Source organism: Branchiostoma belcheri, unplaced genomic scaffold (assembly GCF_001625305.1).
Source record: "Branchiostoma belcheri isolate BF01 breed outbred unplaced genomic scaffold, Haploidv18h27 scaffold340, whole genome shotgun sequence".
NCBI classification, from domain to species: domain Eukaryota; kingdom Metazoa; phylum Chordata; class Leptocardii; order Amphioxiformes; family Branchiostomatidae; genus Branchiostoma; species Branchiostoma belcheri.
In genome coordinates, this window is record NW_017803955.1 from 25,186 (window position 1) to 36,752 (window position 11,567).

The 11,567-nt window shown below is 42.9% G+C and overlaps 1 protein-coding gene across 1 annotated transcript in view; it reads right to left on the bottom strand.

Moving 5' to 3' along the window:
• The window catches only part of LOC109475680 (trehalase-like), a 27,956-nt gene extending 20,893 nt beyond the window's left edge, over window positions 1-7,063 (bottom strand). The window contains exons 1-5 of the mRNA XM_019776444.1: window positions 6,879-7,063; window positions 4,612-4,712; window positions 3,653-3,797; window positions 2,606-2,693; window positions 2,158-2,258 (exon numbers count right to left, since the gene is read on the bottom strand). Of these exons, the coding sequence (XP_019632003.1) occupies window positions 2,158-2,258; window positions 2,606-2,693; window positions 3,653-3,797; window positions 4,612-4,712; window positions 6,879-6,991 (548 nt within the window). The 5' untranslated portion in view covers window positions 6,992-7,063. The remainder of the gene's footprint in view (window positions 1-2,157; window positions 2,259-2,605; window positions 2,694-3,652; window positions 3,798-4,611; window positions 4,713-6,878) is intronic.
• Between the last annotated feature and the right edge of the window lie 4,504 nt (window positions 7,064-11,567).

The window sequence follows — 11,567 nt, forward strand, 5'->3', positions numbered from 1 at the left end:
ACTGAGACGGCGATGCCGGTTACTACACGGTGTCCAGACCCGACATTCACCGTACGGGTCGGGGTATCGCTTGTCGGTGCAAGGATGCTGCCCGTAAATTATATACACTATTGTATACACTATTATACAATGCCATACTTGTTTCTCTGAATGTGTGGGGCGCAATGGGCCTTAGATATTGAAGTATTACGCAGCGGAGCTCTCCGCGATGTGAACACCACGAAGGTTTACGTCAGACTAAGCTCCGGTTGTTTACGTTACGCCTTTTATCGGGCCAGGTCACCGCTAGTTATATAGTGCAATCTAACACAATAAACAGAAGAGACATTTCTTGTTTGGCGAGATATGCAACCTTTTATTCTGTTGTATCACAAACCATGCATAGTATCAACACGTGCGAGGCATGATGTAGGATAGAGATTGTCTCAAATATATTAACATGTGTCTCATGTCAAAAACCCGGCCAAAACCCGCCTAACTGCGTGAAAGAAACCAAGACCACGTGCGTATGCGAACGAAAAGGGGAAACCAGCCAATCGGGCACAAATTGTGTCGGAATGAGAAAGGAAAGGGGTTCACAAGGGACAAGCGAACACGTTTTAAATGTGCTTTAGCTGGCGGTCTAAAGCCCCGCGGACACTCTTGTAATACTGGAGGTTTCCCAGATCGGACAAGTGTAAGCCGTCAGGCGCATGCCCGTAGCCAGGATTTTGAATGGGGGGTTATTCCCACTGCTTGAGTGGACCTCGAGGTTCCTAGGGGTCCGGGGGAGCATGAGGCTACGGGCATGAGACGCAAAGTAGTTTGGGTTGCGTCTCCACAGACGTCTATGGTCCCATACTGTGACCTTGGGGTAGCTCTGCACAAGTCCCTTCAGCGCCTCCGTGAATTTGTGAAGGCGCTGAGGAAAGTCAGACATGTTAGGTGGAATATGGAGACGCCAGATATCTGGGGAACCTTGGAGGAGCGCCCGGTCTGCTTTCTGGTGGAGACCCACTCAGTGTACACGTAGCGTGCCGTGTCTATTATATATGGCAATACCTATTAAAAATTTCATCCTTATTTGGTAATACTTGCGTCAGATACCATTCTTTCCTAATAACTATACCTTACTCACGTACTTCCTAAATAATCAAACATAAATCCATACGAATGTGAGTTACAGCTCAGGGTACACATTTCATTCGTTGATGCATGCATCATATTAGCACCCTCAAAAACAAACAATACAACTTCCTACATACAATACGGTGTTAAAAACACACACATTTTAAAATACTAGTAGTACTAAAACAACAATCCGTTATAAGAAAAATTCCTTGTACTCAAGTTATATCAAAAGGGTTACAAATTTATACTATTATATTATTAAAATACTCACGTCGCCGGTGTGTTTTTTAAACACCGCCCTTGTTTTGGCTGTTCTTTTTACTGGACGTATTCCCGGTCTGTTTTTCTAAATCACGCTTCAGTATGCTAATTACAGCAAGTTGAAGGTTCATTGACCCGCATTTTACCGGAAGTCATCGGGACCTTTGGAATGCGGGCCAAAAATCTTGCGATTTCGGCTCTTTTTGGCTTCAGAATGGACATTCTGTAACCTCTACGACATATGCAGCATTTTCAGGATGAAAATGTGGAAAAACTGCTCATGGAAAGCGACAAAAACTGGTCTTCTTTGAAACATAAGCTTCTAAACTAAGATCGTACACTGATCGCCGCCATCAAAAATCCACATTTAAAGATATTCAAAAATCCTCGCGTCAGTTTTTTTGCTATATACTAATGTGTACCTATCAACAAAATATGGTGACCAAAGCGTTGGCCAGGGAAATTAATTTTTCTAATAAGAGGGCGTGGCTTATAACTCAAGATGGCGCCATGATTACGTCATCAAAATTTGCATAAATTATTGTCATGCACTAAATAAGGTACTTATCCCCAAAAAATTCAATGACCATTCGTAATGAAATGAAATAACCCTCACGAGTATTTCTAAGATGTCCCCAAAGTCCCCAGACACACTCCCAGGCCACAAATTTGGCCACCTTTAACCATTAGTCACTCCAAGAATCTCAGCGGCTACAGGCGGCCGATATAGACTCCCCTTGCCTCCAAGAATCTGCTTGGAGATTAAATTTATCCTACTGCGCCTACCAATAGTAGAACTCGCGGAAGCGGCCGCCCGGAACGATGACAGGATACGGCACGTACAGCATGGAGTAGAGATGGGGACGGTCCCGCACGTCAGGCTTTACCTGAGAACAGCAACGGTCATCATCATGGCATGGCAGTACACACCATTACACACCACACATACACATACAAACACAGGCACAAACACACACACACAACATACATACAAACAAACAAACAAATAAACAAACAGACACGCCAACACTCAACGCGCAAATACACAATAGCAAATGCACACACACACATGCCTACACACGTGCAGGCACAAATACAGGCGTACACGTGCGCGTCCATACACCACCCGCATACACTCTCTCACGCACACACCAATTAAACACATGTTTCTTAACTTTCACTAAATTAATAACAAGTATAATAAGCAAACGGTAACAGAATCTTTTGTACTGACTTTTCTACCCAGGCTCTTCCACAGCTCGTGGATCTTCCGTCCCCACTCCCTCAGACTGCTGTCTGCCACGTTGTCTAAAAACTTGGGACTATGAAAAACAGGCGCAAGGTCACTGCCTCGATAGTGACGTCAACATCAAAGCCAGGTTGATGAGGAGGAATTGACTTTCTCTTTATTCAGGTTAATAAACCGAGAACATGTTATAGCTCCAATATAGTGTTTGAAAAAAAATGATAACACATCACAAAAATGTCTACCAGAATGAGCACTTCAGCAGAACGTACTGGGCCTGCGCAAAAACCCTGATTTTTCCCCATGGTTTTCGTTGGATGTTTGATCAACGTGGCATCAGAATTTTCCCTGTTGCAGATATCTTGTCCGACACACCATTTGGAAACTACAGTCGGGATGTTTAACTTATACACGCAAATACGACCTTATATGAGCCGTTCTGCCGAAGTGCTATGCACAATACATAGCACGGGTTTCGCGCAGGTGCAGAACGTTCTGCCGACGTGCTATCAGAATGTACTCTTTATTCTTTATTTCAGGTAAAAAAAATACCCATAGCAGCGGTAAAACAATACATCTTAAAATAATGCAAAACTCTAATGAATACAAAAAAGACATAAAAATAACCTAGCTGCTTATAGTAACCCGTAACTGTGACGGAATAAAGCGTCTGTAGAAGGCGTCGGTCTTAGTAAGCGAGTAATGATGGAGTTATCGGAGGAAAATAATCGCTTTAAAAAAGAGTAACAAATCCTCCTCCGCCTACTTTCAAATGTGTCAGTGTACACTCAGTGTAGTGGAAAACGAACATCTTGCTAGTACTACATCGACGAGGTACTTTCATAACAATTCTAAAACAATTTTTGTATCGGCATTTTATATCAGCATATTGCTTGAGTGCATCATCACTATGTATTGTATTGTTTGCGTCTTGAAATAAATAATAAATCGCCATACAGATGGGCGCAATACGTCATAAACACGTATCTCTTAACTGGTGGAGAGCAACAATACACTATACTATACTATACACACCTGTCCCTCCAGTCAGTCGGCTCCCACACCTCGAACTCGGACCCCGGTGGGTCGAACCACTGATCCAGGAACCCCTGCATGACTTCTGCTGAGCTGATGTCAGCACCGCTCCCCGCCAGCGCGTCAAACGCACGGAGAATCTCATCTAGTACGCATCAAACATTTTTATTAAGGATCTCATTATTATCATAAAGTGGCAACACACTCAAGTAGCTAAGACTTATTTTTACGCTACCACTTTGAAAGAAAATGAGAGGATAAATCAACAAAAACGATTCCAATATAAAGGAAATACAGACGATAATGCATATGTAACACAACGTAATGAAGAACAAAGATGTTGAAAGCACATGACCAAATTCCCACCCAATGATCATAACGAACGCAGTGAAATGGTAGGACACAATAGAAAACGCAAGGAAAAATTGAGTTTTAGAAGCGTTATGTTACGGTAATGAATTGTTGAGTAAATGACTAGATTAAAAACGGATGAATGTAAGGGACTGTCATGAATTGCATCAAACATTATTCCCACTCCAAATGTCGGTACCAATATGTGATCATTGTCTCTATTATAGATACCCAATACACAGGTATCTATCGGGGAATCTACTTCGGGATACGATCATGCAGACGTTCACCACGCATGCGCGGGAAGTCCTGTTCAATTCCTAGAATTCTTGCAAAATGGGCACAAACTGTACTGTTAGACCCGGTGAGGTGTGGCTAAAAACGTAAGTCGAATATCTATGTACATTTACACAATTTACGTGCGTTTATGTCGATCTCTAGCTACGTTACGTATGTACAAACCCAAATCATGAGAACTTTTCCCCCAACTCCCCTCTCCCCCTGCTATTATACAAAATAAAGAAACTTTACAAGCATTTTTGGTAAATACAACTGTTCGTGCAGTGTCAGGAATGGAAGAATATTGAGAATGCACTTTCGATACTCACCTTGTTCTGTCTTCATTTTCATGTCCACAAATGTTTTGGAATCGTTGAAAACATGAGCGTTCTGGACTGCTTCTAACAGACGTCCTGAACAGTAGATCTCACTGAGGAGAAAACATCGGGAATTACCCCAATTTTACTCATCAACTAGCCCAATTCTATTTTAAAAATAGAAATATCTTTATAAAAAGCTGATACGTAGAAAGCACAACATCAGTAAAAAACGGATTTAAGTCAAAGGGTCTTGCTCTGATAGTTAAAACCTTAACGCGATATTACAGAAGATCTTTGCGCCAAAACTGTCCATATAGATAATTGAAATTTTCTCATGTAGATTGTCATTTTCAATAACTTTCAACATATTGGCGTCGCTATTTCGCTTTCCAGGCGACGCAGCGCAGCGCGATAATAAGTTGCGCCAGGCCCGCTGTATTTTAGGAGGCTCCTAAGAATAATGTAAACTAGAGGTCGGAGATCCCATGTCTTCGTCAGAGGTACATTGTTCTAGAGAAATGAACATGTGTATTCTTTACTTTTTTGATAATCAGTTTGGTCTAGCGTACAAAAGGATCTCTGTACTCCTTTTTTATGCTACGGAGCACCCTGAAAGGGTTCGCCACAGATTTAACACACGCGCCTTCACCCGTGTTAGGCCCCCTAAGTTATTTCATTTTGGACTGTTATTGAAAAAAAAAACTGTTACAAAAAATTCTGCTTACTGTATTAGTGTCACTTCGCAAAATATAATAAGAGAAGATCTGATGAAAGGAAAGAACCAGAACAGGGCGATTACTGCTGTTTTGTTGATTTATTTTTATATATATAATAGAAGACTTGTTACTTGTTACACTGCGTTTTTTTATTCAATTTATGTCCTAACAGTTGTATTTCTACAGTTAGTATATTCCAAATCTAAGCATCTTGTTTTTTCGGCCCTTCGTGTTTTTATCGCTCTTTCACGATAAATTTAAGGTCTCCAGTGGACATCATCCATAACAATTACTCGGTGTGGCCGTATGAAATAACCTGACGCATTTCCAAGCTTTCCTCTTCCCGCTGAAGTTATAATGAACCATACCTCGATGTAACATTATTTGATCCCATCCCATTATGGGGTTCCCGGCTATGGTCAGCTGTCGGCTGTCTCCATGCAGAGGTTGGCGGGGAAGATCGTTATTTCTGAACACAAAAGGTCCGCTACAGTGACGTAGGAAACCCCAACGAAGCCCGTTAACGAACTTAACCTTGGTCTCAACAAAAGTAACCTGCCTACCAAAAATTATAAGCATCAATTTACATATACAAACGTTATTCTGCTAACAAGCCACAAACACAAAAGGTGCGCTAACGTGACGTACGGACTCCCCACGAAGCCTAAACTTGCACTTGACTTCGGCCTCAAGAACGGTAATCAAAAACCATGGACGTTGAATTATGCCTTCAAGAGTTATTCCGCTAAAACCCACAATACGGCGGGACAATTCCATAGTCTTTCTGACGAAGACAACAAACACCGGTTTTTGTTCGGGTATCCTGGCAGTTTTCCAACACGTTTTTGCGGCGCAACGACGTTAATCTTTTACTCCCCAAATGTCATTATGAACCAAGGTAGGCTTATAGCGCAAGAAAAACAATGACGTTGAGAATAGTGAAAACCTTACATAATATCGCTTTAAGATTAGGATCGTTTTGATTAGGACATATTACAATGTTCATAGACCAAACCTTACAAGGTAGTAACTAGACTAGTAATTAGTCATTAATCAGGCAGGCACCGCTGAGAGGCTACTGTAGATGCAATCAGCCGAAACAAACATCCCTTTTTGTATCCAGAACCGTGTCTATCTATTTCTATGCCCGAATGGGCTAGCTTTAGGATAAGGTACGGGTTCTGAATAGTCTCCTTGTACCCAAGAGCGTAGATTTTCCCAGACAAGGTTCGGAATAGCTAGTATTACTCTCAGCGTATCCAGAAATTTGCATAGGACACGGTTCTTGATAGTCTCCGTGTATTCAAGAACGTACATTTGACCCAGGAACAGTTCTGAATAGTCGCCTTGTATCCAATAACGTATATTTGTCCCAGGTACGGGTCTGCATAGTCGCCGTGTATCGAAGAACGTAGACATGCCCCAGGCAGGGTTCTGGATACGTATGGACTATCCAGAACCCTGCCTGAGCATTGTGCTGGATAACGCACAGTTATGGATACAACAGCCCTCCCTCAAACACTCAGAAGCCCTCCTTTTAGAAGAAAGGTTAAACCGAACCTGTCACACGCGGCAATGTTGGCCAGGTTTTCTCCACCTCCCTGTGCTGAAGTCTTTCCACAAAACATCACTGAGACGATCATAAGAAACGGCGAACACCAGCGACTCGCCATTGCAGCTGTTGTTTTTTAGAGGACGTGTCTCGAGCGTTACTCTCTAAACAGCCCACAGTATTTGTATTGGACGGGGTCACCTTAGTTTTCTTACGTCAACAAGTGCGCATGCCATTTACATATCTTCTTTTTACCAGTAAAGTGCACAAAATTCGAACGTATTTGCTATTTAGTAACTGCTTGAATAAAACATGAGGGTAAAAGGACCGTCACATGGCATTTATTCAGCCTCTACCAACCTTCGTTAGCGACCAGAAAGAGTAAACTACCAGCAATTTAATTATTCAAATACTTAGATACATAACATTCCAGAAGAGTTGGTCCACTAAAGGAATACAGTTTGCTGTATTGGGCCTGGTAGAGGCGAGCATTTGTTCACTTTTCCCTGAAAACTCTGCAGAGGATGGCACAAACGGTCGAATAAACGCAAATATGGCTGGTTGTTTGTTTGTTACAGGTTTGAACACGTTGATCAAGAACAAACATTATGTTACTTATTACATAAACTCCCCGGGGTCAATTGGGATGTTATTTGTAAAACGGTTAATATTGAATCTACTGTAACTGTTCTGGTTGTTGTTGACATTCCTCAAACCCGTAACGCCCTGGTTTAGGGGTGAGGCAGTGTAATTCTAAAACTCCATCTTGTGTCAGCCAACGAAATGGAGTGCCACCCTGTAAGGGGCGTTATAACCCCTACTATACAACTTCACTAATTGACGTACTTTTATTTCTACTACTACTACTACTACTACTACTACTACTACTACTACTACTACTACTACTACTACTACTACTATTGCTAATGCTACTACTACTACTACTACTACTACTACTACTACTATTGCTAATGCTACTACTACTACTACTACTACTACTACTACTACTACTACTACTACTACTACTACCGTACCTATGCCAGAATGTGTGGTCGTGTGGCGTAACGATACAGCCTCAGACCCAAAAGGTCCAGGGTTCGAATCATGCCCGACGCCGCCGATCTTGTGCCCTTGGGAAAGGCACTTTACACAACTTTCCTCACTTTACTCAGGTGTGAATGAGTGCCTAGCTTCGGTTACGGATGTCCCTCGGATAGGACGTTAAATGGAGGCCCCGTGTTTGGTAGAGCCACACCCTACGCACGTTAAAGAACCCACCACACTTATCGAAATGAGGAAAAGAGTGGTTCAAACCTTACAGTCTGGTCCCAGGTTTGGCATCTTTGAAGACGGAGATGATATCCACCTGTTATGTTAATCCTTCCACAGATGTGGTAAATCTTCATAAAGTAAATAAATTAAATTGAATTAGAATTAAATTAGTGCCCAGGCACAGCTATGGTAACGTTATTCTCCGCGTAGATAGGGACTTAGATTTGCCCCCGGCACGTTTCTGGATCGTGCCTGAGGGTTGTTATCCAACATCCGTGTCATATCAGTCGACAGCAGAGGTTTTTCAGAAGGGATCACGTGACGCAGAGAAACACAGTTTACTAATCACACTGCGCATTCATCGGATCACCCTGCATAAGTTATGGGACAGTGCCGAGATCCTGCAAATGTGCATTGTTTGCTGAGATGAACGGGCGGGTGGGAAGCGTCCGAGACTATCTGACCCGAGACCCTGACTTCGCTCTGGAAATCCCGCATTGTCCATACCTAAGGGACGGCCCCAACATTGCTCTTTGGTCTTGCGGATGTCTCCGAAGAAATGGATAGAGTGATAAGGCGTGCATGCCTTATATGGCGTTGGTTAATTAGGTTATCACGGATGACCAATGACAGCGCAGTGTAATTAGTTTATTAATCACACTGCTAAGGCATGTCACCTTATCCTTTCCTACACTTTCATCCGGAAGTATATCCCCATACTCATCATCTCCCTTACTACACTCAAAGACTAAAACTTAAATAGAATAAAATGACCGGGAACAAATTTTATTTCAAACTCACTGATATATATGAACCTTTTCTAATGTGTCCGAAAAACAGTCCTCGATCACCAGCTAAACCGAATCCGTCATCATTTTGCTGGTATCCATCGACTTAGGCCGTGTTCATATGAAGTCAGTGAAGGCGCTTTACATGTGGTTTCCCCCGAAGCCGGTTTCAAGTGGCTCCATCTGAACGCTCCGAAATCACATTGAAAGCGCCTCGATCCCAAGCCACTTCTAGAGGTGGTTTCGAATCGGTTTCCCCGCATCGCGGTTTGCGTCTGAACGCAATGTGATTTCAATGTAACTTCACCTGGTCATGGATTACGGGGTGATATTTCTTTATTTATATGCAATACCAACTTTTACGTGGCAGCAACTTAAAGAGCAGTAATGGTCAAATAATGTGTCCGTTCTAGGGCGAGCTTCACCGCCTCTGGCGGGACCACGTCGGCATTCGGCCGAGATACGCTGGGAGGGGGGCATCAGCAAGCAGGTCGTTGACCTCTGACATTAATAACACGCTGCCTTGCGTGTTATCATCAAACAGCAATAAATGTAGCTCAAGCGCATTATGTTCGGACACGGTTTCACAGGTGTGTGTGGCACGTGGACCAGATGTGAGGAATGTGAGTTACCCGAATCGCGGTTGGGCTGGTTTCATATGAACAAGGCCTTGCTATTTTTCTTATAAGGGTAAAACACCCACCGGCCTTTTCCCCAATTGCCGAAACATCTGAGAGCATAATTCAATGGGACGATATACAATTGAGTGTCACTGTGTCAACCTGCAGCACAACTGCCGAAATTTGGCAGGGCTTGTTTTCTCTGTCCAGGACCTGACCTTGACTCACCTTTGTGTGTTACCCGGGTACACCTCTTCGCTGCATAACTACTTTCCTATAATATTATCTGAACTGTATGTTCTCCTGGTCTCACCACTTACGTGCACGGATTTCGTAAAGTATACCATCCTTACGAATCAACACTCTAAATAGATTACCTCTCTGCCTCTCTCTGTTCCGATCACGCGACGGGCGACAGAACTACACCTTTGGAGCGTTTCTCCCTCATAACTTCTCCGTCTCTTGTGGTATTAAAGAAAACGTTACCAGTTGTTAAAGATAGAGGTTGATTGTGTACCACTTTTCCTATCCTTTATATGATTCAATGTACACATGACCAAAGAAAACATCCTCACGTGTGATGACCGTCTGCTCAGCGATGGGGACATCTAAAACCCTTCCTGACCTGTACGAGTGAGCCTTCCAATCCAGTGTTTACTTCCAAACAAATTGATTTCGAGCGGGGAGACAGACGCTTGTAATTTTGGTAACAATGTTTTTGACGTATCAAAATGTTTTTGACGTATCATGTATCTATATATGGGCGACCAACCTAAGTAAATATTCATGAGTTGGCTCCGGGAGGCTCTTGTTCTAACCTGATTAATGATAATGATATGAATCTTTATTGCATGCCCAGATGGGCTTAATGCACAAGAGGATATCCAGTATGTAAAACATGAGTATTTTATACTGGTACACTATATTCTATTGCAAAGTTCTAGGAATCTATACATTACAATAATACTATGAACTACCTATCATCTACTGTTAGTTGCCCTTTCTTCTCTATTTTTGAAACATTTGGAAACATTAATATTCATGTTATCACGCGCTGTTCGCATGATCACCATGGCACTGTTTCCTTTCGAATCTGATAAATATTCATGAGACCGTGAGTTCGCACGTGGCGAGCCCCGCTGCTATCAGAGGCCGTGTCTAAACGGAATCACCCAAGGCGGTTTACATGTGGTTTACCCCGAAGCCGGTTTCAAGTGGCTCCATCTGAACGCTCCGAAATCACATTGAAAGCGCCTCGATCCCAAGCCACTTCTAGAGGTGGTTTCGAATCGGTTTCCCCGCATCGCGATTTGCGTCTGAACGCAATGTGATTTCAATGTGACTTCGCCTGGTCATGGATTACGGAGTGATATTTCTTTTTTTATATGCAATACCAACTTTTACGTGGCAGCAACTTAAAGAGCAGTAATGGTCAAATAATGTGTCCGTTCTAGGGCGAGTTTAACCGCCTCTGGCGGGACCACGTCGGCATTCGGCCGAGATACGCTGGGAAGCAGGTCGTTGACCTCTGACATTAATAACACGCCGCATTGCGTGTTATCATCAAACAGCACAGTCGAACCGCAGGTCACCGTAGAACGCGTTATTCTCTTCGATACGGCATTTGCCGGGTCACGATTTGACCCCGTTGCATGGGTGTAAACAACTGCCTATAGTGTAACAAAAATACCTCAGACCTACATAATGTTTATACTTTTTTCATATCTGCAGGCTTTGCCGTGTACAACCAGGTAGATATTTCGTGCATTGCAAAATAACAGCTAGCGCTACGGCCTTCCAAACATTAGTAATTTTGGTCACTTTATTTGTGCTTGTCTTTTTTGCTGTTCAACTGGATCCCATTAGCTAATACCACAGTGTGATAGCCCACTTCTTCGCCTTTACATTGATGCCAAAGACCCCTGGTAAATTTTATGGCAAACGGGTTTGCCCCCCAAAAAACTGTGACGATGCGCACATCGTGGTGGTCAACTTTTAGCCCAGTTGTAAGCTACTG